The 19,017-nt window shown below is 39.5% G+C and overlaps 1 protein-coding gene across 4 annotated transcripts; it reads right to left on the minus strand.

The window, feature by feature from the left end:
* Positions 1–1,006: 1,006 nt before the first annotated feature.
* LOC146520739 (uncharacterized) lies at positions 1,007–18,796 on the minus strand. Of its 4 annotated transcripts, XM_085158068.1 has the most exons (10): positions 17,638–18,793; positions 15,422–17,562; positions 15,233–15,268; positions 14,835–15,146; positions 14,320–14,628; positions 10,935–11,225; positions 10,511–10,804; positions 9,399–9,716; positions 5,795–5,926; positions 1,010–5,709 (listed from the first exon to the last, which is right to left on the minus strand). In XM_085158068.1, exons 2-10 carry the CDS (start codon positions 15,462–15,464, stop codon positions 5,129–5,131), a joined length of 2,316 nt encoding a protein of 771 aa, XP_085014194.1. In that variant the 5' UTR covers positions 15,465–17,562; positions 17,638–18,793; the 3' UTR covers positions 1,010–5,128. The 4 variants fall into 4 exon arrangements, with proteins under 4 accessions (XP_085014195.1, XP_085014196.1, XP_085014194.1 ...); XM_085158067.1 differs by having other exon boundaries at positions 15,422–18,793; XM_085158069.1 differs by lacking the exon at positions 10,511–10,804 and having other exon boundaries at positions 1,007–5,709; positions 15,422–18,796.
* Positions 18,797–19,017: the final 221 nt, after the last annotated feature.

Consider the following 19,017-nt stretch of genomic DNA (forward strand, 5'->3'; position numbering starts at 1 on the left):
TCTGCCAAAGACTCCAATTCGTCCCACTGGATATGTGTAGGAGGGCATAGATTTTTACGAATTCTAAAAGTGCATATTTTTACTGCTTTTCCTACTGATAAAGATCCCTATAAACTATATACAAAGATGCAGAAATGTGTGCACTGAAAAAAGACAATATGTTAGATTTACATAAATTAAGTAGTCGACATTGGTTGCACACAGATGTTTTGCATTTTGAAGTAACTTAACACAAGTTACACAAACACAGTGCAATTGCGGTAAATTCATCAAAGACGCTTACATAAATCCAAGAGATGGCCAGGCTCCATTTTTCACTGTACATGTAGCACAGAGCCGTGGCTCAGTGTCTGAATGAGTCTCACAGGTCTGAATGTGTGCTTAAAGCCATTTATAATTCCTAACTTGTTTGATCTGCTTCTCACCACAAACAAGCACAAGCATACATTTTGAACATTTTACTGTATATTTATAAGTTTTACAGTTTTTACTACTGATAAAAAGTTCCTTATGGCCACTCATACTCCACAAAGTAATTAAGGTATAAACAATTACAAAACAAAAAACAACAATTTTCACCTTTGAAGAAATTGTAATGAATTCCCTCTTACTTTGGCAGTTTGGCACTTCCTCTATAGCTCTAACTCTCAGTGTGTTTTGATACCAGTTTCCCATCAATAATCTCTATTTTTGGCATTATTCGCTTGCTTATTACAAACCAGTCTACTGTTGTGTACAGTGTTGTTTTTTCTTAGTTTTTGTTCCCAAAAATGTGTCTCTAATAAAACCTCTGTAACTTTGTGAAAATAGGAAAAGTTTTTGTTTTTCACTTTCTGCTATAGAAATTTCTAGAGGTTTCTAGGGGATCCTCAAGGTCATCTTACACACCTTACACAATTAAATAAAGTAAACAAAAAACCCCAACTATAACATTTTTCAAGCTAACAATAGTCTAAAACCAAGTTAGAATAAAGTTGACAGTTAATTATATCAAAAGAAGAGGACAATTATTGATGAAGATTTGCAATTTTGGTATTTAAAAAAAGCCCATAAATTCATTACAGACTGCAGCAGAGAGTGAACGTATGGTAACGATATCTGGAGGTCTAACCATATTATAGTACAAGTACAAGTGTTTCCTTCAGCTCACAGAATAATAGTAGTGTAGCAAGCACATTTAGCATGAGAAATAGCTTCTTTTCTATTGTATTGTATATGACTGAGATACATGTCCTTATGAATAGTAAGTCCAGTTTTTCTGAAGAGACATTCCAGGCAATGGCCAATAGCTTTAAGCTGGCAAAATTCAAATGAATATCAGGTGACAGGATGGGGGAAGGAAAAGTTTGAGTTTTCTGAGGAGCCAAGGTATCTAAGAGTTTGACGAATCCATTGTTATAGTAAGATACTAAGTCATTTGTGGAAGCTGAAGCATCTATGGTCATTAGATTATCAATGCAAGGGGAAAGAACTGATAAATCAATGCCTGTAATGTTTCTAAAATTAAGAAAGCATGTTAGATTACCTTTGTACAGTTGGAGACCAACACCGAATGAAACTAAATTATGATGTGAAAAAGATATGTCTGATACAGCATAGTTCATCGCTCGGACTCCACTACAACAGATAAGGTCTAAAGTATGTCCTTTGGAGTGTGTGGGAACATGTATTTATTAGTCTAAGCCAAAATTTTCCAGATAGGAAATATAAAATGTTTTTTTTAATTAATTTGATGCTCTGTCCATGTGGCTATTAAAATCTCCCAGCAATGTTATATTTGGACAGTAAAAAGTAAAATTATGACACGAGCTTTTGGTAAGTAGTTGTTGGTTTTGTGAAGCAACCGATGACGGGGTAACTCTCATGACTAACCCTGTGGTTACGGAGGAAGAAAGGAGCTTTCCAGAATGCATATGATAATTTTTCTCAAGGGATACTAATGTCCTTACATTATATGCAATGGCCTTCTGTTACGGCTGTGGCCATAAGAAGTCTGTATGAGCTGCTTTGTTTCTGTGTCTATGCTGTGCTTAAGACCCTCTGCAGGTCCTTCCCGTAATGAAGAGTAGTGAGCTGCTGATTGGACCGTGGAACACATGACTGCGTTCAAAAAGCCGCTCTGACAGCTCCCAGGAGAGAGAGAAACGAGCGAGCAGTTTTAAAAGCAGACGCGGACCTGGCCCTGGTTTCCAACTTTTTGCATTTCTTTGTATCTGTGTAAGCGTGCTCTGTGAGAGCCGCCACTGGTGTAAACTCAGTGCTTATGCATGCATAGGCTGAAGCGGAAGGGGTGAGCCACCTTTTTCTTTCGAACAGTTTTCTCCTGTTTTGTGGGCTAGGAAGTGAGGGAAGTATTGTCATTTGTTTGTTTCATTTCTATCTTAGGGTTTAGTTAGTTTCCTCTGGTGTAACTTAGTTGGTTTTGTTTATTATTTGGCCTGGGTTCACCCCGGAGCTATGCTTCCTGACATTAAATAAAATTTATTTAAAATTTAAAAATTCTTTACTCATAACTGGTTTCGGATGTTTGACTTGGGAACCAGGGCGGGTACTTGCCTCTCTCTCCTACAACCTTATGTGCATCTCTATACGCCTAGACTAGGGGCCTAACACCTTCATCTTGGCTGCTTGTTTCCGATAAAACAGCTTCCAGGCACTGCTGTGAGGTGGGGGTACAAAGGGCTCTGAAAAATCATGGTAATCTAGAATGGGTGCCTGTGTTAGATAGTTTGTCAACTGGTTTAGGGCATCTTGGTGACTCTCAGTCCATCCAAGTTCTTCTTAAACCCAGACCCATTCTGGCTGGTCAAACTAGTGAATGGCAATTTCTGTCCTTCTGTTCTGTCTCCTCAATGTGATAAAGGGTCCGTACGTCTTTTCTCAGAGTCATTCTGGTGCTTCAAACACTGCAGACTGACTTGCTTCTTTCTCACTTATTCCAGCAGCACTTTAAACTGGATGTGTGACTGTGTGATGTGTGCATTCATTAACTATTTTCAACCGTGTTGCTGTATCATCAGCTGTATCATCAGGTCACATCAAGGTCATGATTTTACAGTGAAGTTCAAAATTATTATTTAATAAGCTTCCACCTGCAGAAAATGTTCCACCCTAGGACTGATATATAGTGCTTTTCTACTTTCCCTGAGTAATTCAAAGCACTTTATACAACATGCCTAACTCAGCCATTCACCCCAGTGCTTTTTTCTATGCTTGAGGGCTTTCTATTTAATATCCCCACACATTCATACTCCAGTAGATGTATCAGGGAGCCACTTCTGGTTAGCATCTTGCCCAAAGATATTTGGCATGCAGACTGAAGCAGCCAGGTATTGAACCACCAACCTTCAGATAAGTACAGTCATGCCAGGTGTCATAGGGCAAATAGTGGGGTAAACCCCAGACAGATCATCAGTCTGTTATAGAGATCCAGACAACCAGTCACACTCATACCTTCTGCCAATTCAGAATCACCCATTTACCAAAGCCCATGTATGTTTTTGAACTGTAGGGGGAAGCTGGAATACCTGAAGAGAATCAATGCAAACACAACAAGAACATGACAACACCACCAAGATTCAAACCCAGGACCTTCTTTATGTGAGACAGCTATAATGACCATGTGCTGTTATTAGTTTAAACAAAAAATGTTAGTGTTAGTTATTGTTCTCTGTAATCACAGGTTAACCGTTACCTCACACTGGCAGTCTTTATGCTAACCGTGTACATGGTATCTTATTTTTTCCTTCATCAGAAATTAACTAACAACCGAGAACGGACCTCAGCAGCTGCTCATAACTGAGCACTCATTACAAATAGAGAACTTGTATTTGAGGGTGGCTGTGGTCCCTAACCTCTGCGAATACCAGAGGTCGACTGTAAGGACATAAATGGGGGTGAAATCATCTTGTCATCTAAATCGTTGATACAAGGTGCTAAATATGTGTTTTAATAAGATCAACAAAGATAAAGTTTGTGAGACTGCTTTACATTAGGTAAAAAAAAACTTACATGAGTTTGAATATAAAAATATGCATTATCTGTTCATACAAATATACTGTATTTACCTCTCCAGGATCAAATTTGACACCTTGTCACCAGGACTATACTAAATATGTACACGGACACCTGAAGTACACATTCGTATTACTTGTGCAAATACATCATGTTGGAAATCAAAAATATAACATAAAACAATAGGATGCAACAGCAAGCAACAGCTGGATTAAGATATAGAGCTTTTTGGTCTATTAAGCTTTGTTTGTAAATCAAGGGTTTCTGCAAATTTCAGTCCAATAAGCTTAACTGAGGTTATACAAAGAATAGAAAAAAGGCTAAAACAGGTGTTTGAAGTTGAGATCTTCACAGTCATGGCTAAAAAGCTAGAACAAGTGAATTTAATATTTAGGGCAGCTAATAAATTCTTACACTACGTAGAAAATATTCAAATTGTTGAAATTCTACAATTTTAACATTAGAAGACAGTTTTAAGGGATCATCTTAGAATGTTTATAAAGTATGCATGAACCCACCCATGGCTGACATCACCTACTGCGAAGCCTCAAGCTGAGCAATTTTGCCATTTTGGTCTGGGTGTTTTAAAACTGGGCATCATGAACACGTTGCAGATCTGACTGAGAAACTGAGCCCAATCAGAAGCAAGCAACTTGTGAATCTCATGATAAAGTTTACCCTGCTTTATCCTTCTTTTGACTCTAATGTACATGATGATTTACAAAGTCATGGGTGTTCAGTATTTTAAACTTGAAACTAGCAATTGAGGCCATAAACACATCGGAAAGGTTTTAAGGTCATGAGGTCATACAGCAAGGAAGCCACAGACCTCCATACAAGATGGCACCTTTGCAACAAAAGCAGTCTCCTCCTGTTGGCCATTAGAAACAAAATTTATGTCTAAGTGGCTTCCACAATGGCATCACCTTTCAGACCCAGAAGGCAAGTCTACCTTTTATATCTATATAAAAGGCATCTATATATTTTTATATTATGTAGTATGTTACAATTACGGGAAACCAAGCTAACTAATTAAACATATTGGCCAAAAGATTTTTTGGTTGCAGTTGTATTTTAGGTCAAGTTATTATCAATGATAATGAACTGCTGATAGTCAGGATACATTCTCATAGTTGTCCTCTTCATCATCACTACTTTCTTCTTCTTCATCATCATTATGTACACCAAGCGAGGGTGGAGATACATTCTCATAGTTGTCCTCTTCATCACTAGTTTCTTCTTCATCATCATTATCTACACCTGGTGGTGGTGGTGATGCATGCAGTAAGGGTGGAGATACATTCTCATAGTTGTCCTCTTCATCACTAGTTTCTTCTTCATCATCATTATCTACACCTGGTGGTGGTGGTGGTGATGCATGCAGTAAGGCTGGGGATACATTCTCATAGTTGTCTTCTTCGTCACTAGTTACATCATCTTCATCTTCTCTGTGATCACTTACACTCACATAGGCCTTCCCGGCCTTCATGCAATTGGGGCCTGCTTTCTTGTAATCATGATCATCATTACACACTGGCTCCTCATAGTCATTGCTTCCCTCTTCATCCACTCCTGCAGCTCCCCCTTTCATTTTTACATTAGTGTCCATTAGATCAACATTCACATAGTCCTGCACATCGTCTTCATCACCCTCATTGTCTCCCCACTGGTAAGCATTCCCGACTTGGTAAACAACTGAAACACAAGTAAGGGAAAACAATGTCAATATGTAGTCAAACAATTTGATGAATAATTGCCTAAAATTTGTGAGCACACACACTTTGACTGTGGATGAGAGCTACAGGCTCCTTGGCTCGTCGTTGTCTTCTCCTGATGAGAACCACTAACAGCAGCAGCAGGAGCAGCAGCAGGATTCCAACAGCTACCGAGGACAGCAGCAGCATCAAAGACACTAGAAGGACAGCATTCGATCAGTTTGAGCAAAAACTTCCCTGGTGTAATGAATTACGTCTTAGTTAAGTTGCTAATCTAGAGCAGTGTTTCCCAACCACTGTGCCGTGGCACAGAGGTGTGCCGTGGGAAATTATTTAATTTCAATTAATTGGTCCAAAAAATACAATTTAATAATTACTGCAAATAATAAAATCATTGTTGGGCATCTGTCCTTTCAACGCAGTGACTGGTAGAGTAATTACTCTTTCATGTCAGTGGGTGGCAGTGAATGAAGGAATGAATGAAGCCTTTATTTGTCACTTGCAGTTGCCTGCATTGAAATTGGAGCCCTTCTGACCAACATACATTACACAAACATTCCAGAGGATGGTGGAGTCAAAGAGGAGGTACTGCCTCTGGACACAGTGGAGACTGTCAGAAAACAACTACAAGAAGACAGCTTCTTGGAAGACAGAAACAGCTTCACCCCCGACCAGATTTGCACACTGTTAGACCTCTGCCTTACCACCACATATTGTAAATACAACAACGGTTTTTACAGACAAAAACATGGATGTGCCATGGGCTCCCCGGTGTCACCTATTGTAGCCAACCTTTGGATGGTGGAAAGAAAGGCTCTTGGCTGTTTTAACGGGAGAGTATCTAGCCGCTGGTACAGATATGTGGACGACACCTGGGTCAAAATCGAGACCCAAGAAGTAGAATCCTTCACTGCTCACATCAACGCTGTGGCTAAAAACGTCAAGTTCACCAGGGAAGACACAAAGGATAACTGTTTGCCATTCCTGGACTGTGCCGTGCACATTAAAGAGAATGGCAACCTCAATGTTGAAGTTTACCAGAAGCCCACACACATGGACCAGTACCTCCTCTTTGACTCCCACCACCCTCTGGAACACAGACTTGAAATAACCAGGACCCAACACCACCGGGCAAAAAATGTTCCCTCTAAGCCTGAAGGAAAAAAGAGGGAACACGCACATGTAAAAGAGGATGTGGTTATCCTAACTGGGCTTTCATAAAGTCAGCAACGAGGCACAGAAAAGAAGATCAGACACCAACTCTTGAGGATCAGAAAGACAAATGCAAAAACATTGTCATCCCCTATGTTGCCAGTTTATGAGAAAAACTCAGGAGAGTCTTCTCCAAGCATGACATGCCAGTGTACTTCAGACCCAGCCACACACTCAGACAAAAACTGGTTCATCCCAAAGACAGAACTCCTAAACACAAACTTAGCAATATAGTATATGCTGTAAAGGGTAGTGACGAATGTCCAGACCTCTACATTGGAGAGACCAAATAGCCACTTAATAAACACATGGCACAACATAGAAGAGCCACCTCGACGGGACAAGACTCAGCTGTCCATCTGCATCTAAAGGACAAAGGTCACTCTTTTAGGACACCAATGTTCACATTTTGGACACAGAAGACAGATAGTATGAAAGAGGAGTGAAAGAAGCCATCTATGTGTATTGTGAATGACCATCTTTGAACACAGGCGTTGGTTTATGACACCAACTTTCTGCCATCTGAGATCCCTTCCAAGATGCCTTAATGCCCACTCACATCCTGGGCCATCTGACCTCAGGACATCACAAGATAGAGTGGGGCTAGGTTTCACAGCAGGTTCATCCAAAACCTTGACTGATTGTGACCTACACCCGTTTTCACACCTTGACTTGTGTGATTAGGTAGAGGATCAACAGGGGGTTCACTCACTGAGGAATTAAATGTGGGACTCTCCACCATTTGACCTTAGAACTGAAGAAGCTTCTCGAATGAGAGGTGAAACGTCTTCAAGCAACTTAAAGAAGTCCAGATGCTTTTCTTTCCAATCTTAATGAGTCTACGGACATTAGCTGACATTCCCAACTATTGGCCAATGTGCGTCTTGTGGAAGGAGACTCCATCAGAGAAAACTTTCTATTTTGCAAGGCACTGCCAGAAAAAAACACAGGACAGGAGATTTTTTGGGTTACATCCGAATATCTTGAACAAAGAGGGTTGGAAACCTGCACGAGTATCTGCACTGATGGAGCAGCAGCCATGTTCGGACGCACCAAAGGTTTCATTAGCAGAGTGAAAGCGATAAACCCAGATGTTATTATTACGCACTGTTTAGACTTTACCAGCAGACCAAGCTCCTGTATTGGATGATGTCGTGCGCATGGTAAACTTCATCAAGACAAGACCTCTGAAAAGCCGCATACTTGCATCTCTGTGCAAGGAAATGGGAGCGGAGCATAAAGCTTTATTGCTCCACACGGAGGTCCGATGGTTGTCACGCAGAAAAGTACTGGCCCGTGTGTATGAGCTGCAGGAAGAGCTAAACATGTTTTTGAGTGATGAGAGGTACACTGATGCAAAGCTGCTTACAAGTGATGAGGGGTGTGCAAGGCTGGCTTACATGGCAGATATACTTCAGCATTTCAATAAACTTAACACACAAATGCAAAGCCGAGATAAAAACCTGCTCACAAGCACAGACAAAATAAATGTATTTCGTTCAAAGGTCCACCTCTGGCAACAACATCTAAAAAAAATGCCAACCTTGGCATGTTCCCACTCGCTCAGAAATGGCAAGGAGATACTGAAACTGCCACACTGTGTGAAATAGTAGGTAAACAGCTGAAAACGGTCGAGAAGAAATTGTTAATTTATTTCCCCTCTGTCTCCACTGAATGCCTTGACTGGGTAAGAGACCCATATAGCTCAGCAACAGTTTTTGGAAAGGATATGACTTTGCAGGAGCAGGAGGAACTAACTGAATTGACACAAGACTGTGGTGTAAAGCTAAGCTTTGCTGATCTATCTTTGGACGGTTTTTGGTTGACTGCTGCCAAGGAGTTCCTCATTCTGGCAAACAGAGCCATTTTGACATTGCTCCCATTTTCCACAACATATCTACATGAGCTAAGCTTTTCGCTTAGGAAGAGTGGTTGAGGAAGAGCTTTATATATGGGGAAAAATGCTTAAATGGTTTTCACAGAAGAGTGAAAGCAAAGCAACCTACAAGTGCAACATTTATGGGACCTTCTGCAACAGATTGGGAAGGACTTTCTGAAGAATATTTGATGTAGAAAAACTGTTATATCTGCCAAAAGTCTACTTTGATGAGTCAAAACTTTAGAATACATTTTGGTCTATAAAAAGAAAATTATTTCTTTTTTAACTTCAGTTGCTTATGTGCACTGTGTTTTCATTTCAGAGTGCAATGAGACATAAACTTACCAGAAGTGTATATCTATATATGAACATAAGTTATATAACTTAATAACTTAAGTTCCTGTTTCTGTTAAGTTCTATTTTTATTCCAGCCTTTGCCCCTATTTCTACTGCTTCTTCTCTTTCTAGTCTTAATTGCAAACATACAAAGGGAAAATACAGAGACATTAATCCTGAGAAAAATTAGGTGGTTATGATATGGTTTTGTTAATAAAACATAAACTCAACACTGTACTTACATTTAATGATGACACTGATCGGTTCTGTTGCAGCAGATCTGAATGTCCGTGTGGACACTGTGACCTCGTACACACAGCTGTAGTTGCCCTGATGTTCATACTCAGCTACAGGGAAACTAAAGGAGGCTGAGTTGTTGACTGCTGGCTCTGTGAGGTTGGAGCCAGAGAAGCTGAGAATAAAATGTCCACTGGAAAATGTGGAGTTAATGGAACAGGTGAGGATGAAGCTGTAACCCCTGGTGATTTGTGCACCTTCAGGACCCCAGACAAGTCCTGCATTAGGAGACGTCAAGGAGATGCTGGGCCTCTGCAGTCTCACTGTGTGAAAGCAAACTGGGATTAAAACATATTATTCTCTCTACCTTTTAATTCTGGACTTGTTTAAACTCTAGAATCAAAAGCAGAAGGAAGGATTTTTGGGGGGCACTTAAGGGAAGCTGAATCAAATTCAACACATTTTATCACTTACTAACTTATTAGTATTTGGTGTTATTTTTCACACATTCAGCAGTTATTGAGCAACATTAGAAGTTTCTTGCTACATGGTAAATGAAAGTCCATGCTTATCTGCCACGAAAAATGGCAGATTAGCTTGAGTAAAAGACCAAAAGCTGAGGCACACAACGAAGAATGCTGTTGGTAAAGTTTCTGGGCTGCCTTTCCTCATAACAGCCATCCCTCAAGATTTTCTCCATTTAGAGCAATGTATTATCAGGGATAGTAACATCTAGTCCTTTTACTGTATAGTTTAGCCCTCAACGTAGCATTTAGCTCTTCAGCTGCTCAATGCTCCATGGTATGTAATAGTTTGTTTCAAGTAGTGTGTGTTTACTCCTCAGTACTGTTGGCTTTGAGAGCATTTTCTCTGGATACTGAAAAATCCACAATGAAAGTGGGATTCTGTTCATAATGCTTTTTTTTTTGCTTTTGTTAGTGCTTTCTTTTTTTGTAAATAGCCATTAAAAAAGTTTAAGCTATGACTACAACATATAATAAATAAGCTAACACTATAAGTTTTTCACAATTTATGAAACAACTTATTATCTGTATTAAAAATGATAATTTCTCATTTTGTTTGAAAAAATGCTTCTTACATGTATTTGCTTTATTACCTGTCACAGAGAGCCTACCAGAGTCACTTGGTGGGGAGTTAAATTCAAGACCTGAGCCCATTTTCTGATACTGACACTGGTACGATCCCTCGTTATCAAAGTTCACTTTAAGGATATTGAATGTTGCAGAGTTTGTACTAGAAGTTTGGGTCCTTATAAATGAATCTGTTGTTTTCTTCAGAATGAACGATCCACCCAAAACCTGAGTGGAGATTGAACAAGTGATTGCAATGTTCTGACCCCAGGTGACCTCACCAACAGGATTTATGGTGATATGGGGTTTTGGGAAACTCACTGAAAAAACAAACAAAACAAAGGAACAAACAAAAAAAACAGGATATATTGATATGTTGCTGGTTTAATGACACTTTTAGCTTTTGATTCTTGGAGCTGTCGAGCTCAGGAAATTGTTTTGTTTTCTTACCATTAACAGAGAGTCTGACAGCATCACTGAGGGAGGATGAAAACTTTTGCTTTGAAATGGTTTTCTGATACTGACACTGGTACGAGCCGTTATGATCTAAGTCCACTTTGTGGATACTGAAGGTAGCAGATGTGGAACTTGATGATGCAGTCTGGCTGAAAGTGCCTGAGGTCTTCTTGAGGAGGAAAGTTCCACCAGAGAACTCGGATAAGATCGAACAAGTAATGGTGACATCTTCACCCCAGGCAACCTTATCTCTGTTCAGAGAGATCCTGGGCTTTGGAAGGCTCACTGAAAAACACAGTTTAGCATAATGTTAGTTTAGATAAATATAAGTTTATGCGTTTAAATAGCAAATCTTTGTAACTTTTTAATTTTACAACCCACTACCACCCCAGCTCTTCCCCATCCCCCCATCCTCCATCTGACTTAATTTCATGTCTGTTAGCAGTAATAGTTCTGTACAGAACGTGCCCCACTCTCCCTTCCTTTGTCATTGCTAACTACCTTTTCTACTAAATACCAGGGGTAGCTGTAGCTCAAGAGGTAGAGCAGGCCATCTCCTAACTGGAAGGTTGGTAGTTTGATTCTTGGCTGTTCGAGTCTCCAATCTGCATGCCTTTTTTTTGGCAAGATAGCAAACACCAAGTTCTTCTCTAAACCATTTCTCATTGTGTGAATCAGTGAATGAGGCATGCTGTATAAAGCACTTTGAGTGTTCAAGTAGAGTAGAAAAGCACTATATAAAAGTCAGTCCATTTAGCTGCCAGGCCATTTCCAAGCTTAAATGAGGCCTTCTCCAAACTGCTGGTCTGTACCCTGGCCCACATCAAATGATGGTTTTCATTCATATTTGGAGTTGCGGTCCTTGCTGCTGAACCATAGTTGGAAATAACAGCAGTTATTTGACTACTGTATCCCTGAATGAAAAGAAATTGAGACACCGTATTATGTGTTGAAGCTTCGTTGTAAGCTGAATTCCCCACTTATCACACAAATCTAACATTTTTTTAATGACATCCATCCTTGAAGTGAATTGTAAGTCACATGAACTTTTTTCTTAAATAAAAATAATGAATAAAATGACTGTTTTGCTTTTGGTGTTCTCTGTTTTTTTGAAGTGATCATTCATTAGAAAAAACACTGCAGCTCATCATTGATGATTACTATATGATTACTACTATAGATTTCTTAGAGATGCTACTTTGCATGGACTGAAACAGTACTGTAAGAGTAGCAGCAGGATTTCATGGTCACCAGGGAGACCAGCAAAATCTGTTTTTTTTTTTTTTTAATTAAGAAAACAAAACAAAAGCAGATTCTATCCATGTAACTTACCCATAAGGCATTTACGGCATGCCATAAAAAAATATCTGGCTTCCACCCACCCCCTTCATTTCTGTGTGAATGTGCTTGACTGATCATGCTTATCTGTCCGAGTTCCATTTCTTGGCTTGCTTTGTTTTCTTTTTCTTTTTGTTTTCAGCCTATGAAGTGTTGATCACGGGAATGAGATCATAAATACTGAGGATATATAAGTCTTACATAATTTAACTTACATTTAGGTAAGTACTGTGGGGTTGGAATTGCTGGTTTGAGTAACATTTGATTTCAGAACCTTGTTAGTTCCTGGATATGTCTGGCATCATGACTTTCTGTGTGTGCAGCCAGGCAACAAGAAACACATGAAAAACATGAAGTGTTTGTTTCACCCAGTGTCAGCTAAACACTGTACAGACTTAAGTCACCACAGATTCCTAAGTGTTCAATGCAGGGTGTCAAACTCATTTTACATCGCGGGACACGAACAGACCACTTTGATCTTAAGCAGGCCGGACCAAACTCTGCTTTCTGTCACTGTGTAAAGAAGTTACATATTAAACAGTTTTAAAAAGTTGTGACAAAGAAAGAAAATCTGTCGGCATGACTCTTTGAAGAGTCTTTATAAGAACTTTTCCTATTTTCACAAAGCAAAATCTGTTTACCTGTTCGTTTATCATTTGCTGTTTGCTGGTTGTTGAAATGGTTTTGCAAACTTTTAGCTGAGATTCTGGTGTTTCTGTGGATGCTACTCGTTTATATATTTAACAGATCTGGCGGTACATCCTGTTAAACCAGATGTTCTCCCTTTCACATTTGATACTGGGGGCATTGGGGTTCAATGGATTAATTGTTTATTGCTTAATTACTTTGTGGCCATAAGGAAGATTTTTATCAGTAGGAAAAGCTGTAAAACCTATGAAAATATAGTTAAAAGTCCAAAATTTATGCTTGTTTGTGGTGAGCAGCAGATGAAACAAGTTAAGAACTATAAATTAGTTTTCTAGTCTGTCTTTGCATGTGGCCAAATGGTGTGCCCATCAAAATAAAGTTGCTTGCATGAATTCTCAGCAGGGCTGAAGATTCGCCTCCCACGGGCCATTAATACCTGACAAATAACGTAATGGCAAGAAAATGCATTTATCATTTTATAATTATCATTTTTGCATTAAAAAAATCTTTGCGCTATAAAAATATCATAATCCAAAACAAATTGAATAACACGATGTTGTCATGCTGACATCAGCACTAATAATCAGTATATATTGCTGATGTCCTTGATCTTCTAATAGAAACAGGCTAATGTCATCATATTGTAATACAAACAGGATGTTATTAGCATGTTCTCATGGGAACATCTTAAAACACTAAAACAGGTTTTCGTATCGTTCTTGCCCTTCGGAGGAGTTGTGGTCTCCGCGTGCTCTTGTTTCTCAGTGATTTCTTTCCTTATGGTGCATCTTCTCTTAGGTTTTCCACCTCCAAAAATCACTTTAACCTCTTTGTTCAAGTTAGAGCTAATTCAAGCGAATTAGTTCAGTTGATAAGCACCGCTGTTAATGTGTTTTCTAAATGCAAATAACTGAACAGGCATGCGGTCCATAGCAGGAAACCAAGAGGGAAGTTGCTGCATGAAGATTACTGAGAAAAAAACAGCACCATACTGCAACTATAAATATCAAGTATCGTGGGTATAAGATCATGTGGTACCGTATTTGGGCATAGATGCTCTATATCAAAGAAAGGAAACTGACGTTGATAAAGATATCTTCAGTCATTTTGACACAAGCACCGATTTTTTTTTTTAAACTTGTCTCATCACACACGCATGAAAACACAAATATCTGACACAGAGATCAGAACTTAGAGAGGGGCTGGCATGAAGTTATTGCTGCCAATAGAGGAACAGCTGGTTATTTAAAACAATGATTGATGATCTACTTTCTTCCACCACTGAGAAGGCTTAATGGGTGTCCTTAATAAATAAAGAGTTCAAAATGTATTATTTATTAATTTAGCACATTTTTATCTATGTTTTGATAAGAGTATAAGAAACACTTCTCACCTGAACAAACAACACCAGCGTCCTCACCATGTCCACAGTTGTGTTTCCCAAATTCATTGTGTCCACACTCAGTTAGAGAACTCTCACTTCCTGAACAGGCCACTTCATCAAGCCAGATTTGTCCACTTCCTGGACCGAAGGCAGCAGATGAAGTGGCCTCCAATGCTGTCCCACAGCCCAGCTGTCTACAGACCACCTTAGCATCATTTAAGTCCCAGTTATCGTCACAGACCGTTCCCCACGCACTGTTGTAGTAGAATTCTACTCTTCCTGAACATGAAGTAGACCCAGCAAACCTGATCTGAGGTGCTAGCGACAGAACACAGACAAAATATTACCAAGAAAAGACAGAGCACCTGCACTTATTATTTATTTGGTTTCTTAGTCATGGCAATAATCACATTCACTCTTTAAGTACAAAAGCAAGTTGCAAAGGATGATAATCAGTTTCGTGACTAGCTGTTAAAATACACAGTTACATTTATTCAACATAAATTACCTAAAGTATTTCTCACCTGAACAAACAACACCAGCGTCCTCACCATGTCCACAGTTGTGTTTCCCAAATCCATTGTGTCCACACTCAGTTAGAGAACTCTCACTTCCTGAACAGGCCACTTCATCAAGCCAGATTTGTCCACTTCCTTGACCGAAGCGAGCAGATGCAGTGGCACTCTCTGCTGCCCCACAGCCCAGCTGTCTACAGACCACCATAGCATCATTTAAGTCCCAGTTATCGTCACAGACTGTTCCCCAGGAGCCACTGTGATAGATTTCAACTCTTCCAGAGCACCGAGTGGACCCAGACCCAGCTAGTCTGATCTGACCTATCAGCACATAATATAAACTATATTTAATATTTTCCTAAAGTTGAAAAGAATTTAAAAAAATTCACACACAAGAACAGACTGACCTGCAGCAGGTGAAGTGAAGGCCAAGAGGCAAGAAACTTTTGGAAGGAACAAAATGACATTGTTTATTGTGGAAACTAAGCAAATACATCTGTAGTCATTTATCTAAAGTGATCAATATTTGCACTGAAAGCTAAACCTCAAAGACCCAAACTGTCTGTCTACAAAAGCATTATAAAAGTATTTCTTACCGAAGGTCAAAAACTGAAGCGCTCTCTGCTGTCTGCACCCCATGACTGAAAAAAAAGGCTGATCGTGTCATTTATGGGAGCCAGATGACAGTAAAGTCAACAAAAAACGACAGTGTACAAAAAACACTTCACATTTGGTTTATCCTCCCAAAACACTTCCTCTTTCGTTTTGATTTTTTTTTTTTAATTTCTCCACGGGGCTTTGACACGAGCAGCTCTAAAGACTGGAGCTCACCACATCATTAAAAAAATCAGTTTTTTTAAATAAAAATAAAACTGCTCAGTAATCTAGTGACTCTCGGATATTACGTATTGATTCATTATAAGCAAATTTGCACCAACCCTACAATCATCCACAGAAACACACACACTGTCTCCATCTGGTGATTAAAAAGTAATATTGACACAGATGATACATTCTTGAGGTTAAGCGCTCATAATTTTAAGCACTCCTACATTAGCCTAAAAAGTATTAGCAAGGACTCACAGTTTAACATTTGGGAAGATGATCTGAATGAGAACTGAAGTCAATCCTTTTATAGTGGCAGTGGTAAGAAATGCAACCAGAGAATTGTCTCTGTTTCGACAGTTTTAAATCTTAACTAATTTCATGAATGTTTCTGAGGACTAAATTGGAAGTCACATTTTAAACTATAAAATCTTTAAAATATGGGCCTAAAATCGATGATCTGAAGCATTAAATTGACACAAATATGCACCAAAAAAAGCAAAAGAAGAGAAATCATGAAGGAGGAAAATTGCTTTTCGCAGCAGTGTGTGTGTGATACACCAAAAAAAAACACAGGGTCACACAGAATAAACTCATCCAAGATTTTTAGGAGATACACCCATGCCATCAATTTGAACAATCTACTGTGCTCGAGGTGATGACAATATGTACGCCTGTCTGACATATAATGTTCTACATGGACTTGCCCCCACATCCTTTAAATGAATTTATTAATCAAGACAGATTGCAGAGTTGGCACTAAGGCCATCCCTAGAGGGCACTGTAAGGTGTTTTATAGGCATTTGGACAAACTGCTGTAACTGTAGGGAACTCTGTGTTATAAAGGAGATGTGTGACCATTTTTACGGGTGATACGTGTCATTTATTTTTGTTGTGTATTTGTAAGTTTTCTATGACCTGCCCTGGGACTACAGATGTTAATTAGCAGTTTTGCTATAATCTAGCATGTTTACACTTTATGTTTGGTACATTGATGTTCATCAACGTGATGTTCCTGTTAAATGTATGTGGCAGCACGAGGTGAGAATAAAGTAAATACTCTTCACAGTTTTAAAAGACAACGCCACTCTGGGAATTTCACCCAGAGAATACTGGAAGTAACACTAATCACCAAGAAGGCAGTTAGGTTTGTTATACTCAGTACAGAGACGAGGTTCAATGATAAGACAAATTGACAATTTATTAATAATTATTTAAAAACACTGTATAAAAGCACAGTCATAAAAATCCATGTACAAATATGCTTAAAAAGGTATTCGGAGCCGAGGCTTACCAGTGGAGGGGCAGGGATGCAAAGAACAAACTAAAAAAAGAAAACACACCAAGACAAGTGCAACACAAAATCACACACTCATACTAATAAGCTAAACAAGGCAGGTGTGTACACTCAAAGGATCCCACCACCAAGGCACCCTAGTCTCCTCCACGTCAGCACGCTGCATCTGAATAAAAGAAAATTTTAATATATTACAACAAAACTAATGTAGCGCTGGGGGACAACCCAACTGCAGGACCACACTGGTGATCTGCAGCTAGAAAAAGGGCCTCCCACCAGTGGCGTAACAAAAATCCAAACTACAAATCAAAACAGAAAAAACAAACAAACAAACAAACAACAACCTGGATAAAACTTTAAAATCTGGAGCAAACGTAATCGCCGTATTGCTCCAACTTGCCGTCTGCCCGACTATAAGTTAATCATCCGGTCAGTCGATATGTACGCCAGCTGACTCCCATAACCGGCATGCATATGGCCGCTGTCCACGCCGACGTCCACTTTAAAAAGCTGGCAGCAGCAGGAAAAGAAACTTCGCAAAGGGAACAGACGGTAAAAGCGAAGCAAAGCAGCAGCACTTCGGTTAGCGTTGCGTAAAACTAAGGCCCACACTTCCTGCAAAGCATAATAAGTAATTACTATAAAACAAACAATAAAAGGCAGAGATCGTAACGAAATTGAATTACGTACCGAGTAAACCCGCGTCATGAAACATGAGCAGGGTGGCTCATAGGAGACTTCTACAGCTATGACCTAAAAACAATATCTGTTTACCACCAAGTAAGGTAATGTACACACTACAATGTGTAAACACCTACCAGCCGCGATGGAAGCTTCAGAATGATCTCTGCAACACCAAAGGGAAGCCTTTCTCCAAAAAGGAGATCACAGGTAAGCGATCCAGGAATGCTCAAATGGCCACTATTTATACTAGCGCCCCCTAATGCGCCAGGCTGAAAGTGGGTTGAACCAAGGAATAACATTCATCCTGCCACATGTATAAAAAGGAGAAAAAAATCCTGTAGTCAAGAAAGGAGTGAAATAATTAATAATGACAATAATGAACCGGTTTGGAAAATGTAAGGAGTAGAAAGTCGAGATTTTTGTGTGAAATTGGAGGAATAAAAAGTAGAAAAGTGTCAGAAAAGTGCTCAAGTAGAGAAAGGAAACTTTTGCTTTTGATAAAGACCACAGTGTGGAGGACGTTCTGCGAACTTTCCTACGTAGTTTCGGGTTATCACCGTCTTCTGTCTTAGGTGGCGGCCCCTCCTTTCCCTCCCACCGTCCTCTGCAGCTGTTCCAGCTGTTGCTGCTCCCGTGAAGTTTCATTGTGTTAACCGGTGTTAAAGGCGTACAAAGCTCACTATTACTCATTCATACATAAACAACATGCAGTGTAACTGAATCTGTTAAAAGTCCTTTACAGCAGTAGATCACCTAGTTTCTCACCTTGCTTATCTGCGTTTATTTTTTTGCGGTAGAGACAGCCACCTCTGCCTGGGAAAAGCAGCCTGCTAATCGTCACCACTTCAGCTCCTCCCCCGGACCCTGCTGCTAACAGCGCAGTGGGAATCACACTCCTAACTACACATAGAGCGATAGCCATTTTTCCCGAATCACTGTCCATACCACCACCTCTAACTGTAAATAATATCTCACATAATAGCCTCTATCAGGAGTCATAATTAAGGAAAATGCTTTAAAAGATCAAATGCAATAAATGTAATTAAATATTGGTTTAGACATCCCTGTTTAGTGAATGTTTACACATGCCCTATCAGTGTAAACATTTCAGGCCTTTAGACAGCTATCAGCTACAGTGTAGCAATATCAAAATCTGAATGAACGCGTACACTGTAGTCTATAGCACACAGTATTAGCTTATTATGTACACGTTGGTAAGTTGTCTGACAAATTAAAACAAATCAGCATGCTGTGTGTGCAACAGCACGACAAACACTACCTGTCCTTTTATTAACTGCAAAAGTAGTGCTGGTCAATAGCTGTTTGCTAACTGGGTGTCAGGGGTTTGTAGCTCTGTCCACCATTTCTTTTTAGAGTAAGCTGCAG

The sequence above is a fragment of the Neolamprologus multifasciatus genome, chromosome 4 (genome assembly GCF_963576455.1).
Source record: "Neolamprologus multifasciatus chromosome 4, fNeoMul1.2, whole genome shotgun sequence".
Classification (NCBI taxonomy): domain Eukaryota; kingdom Metazoa; phylum Chordata; class Actinopteri; order Cichliformes; family Cichlidae; genus Neolamprologus; species Neolamprologus multifasciatus.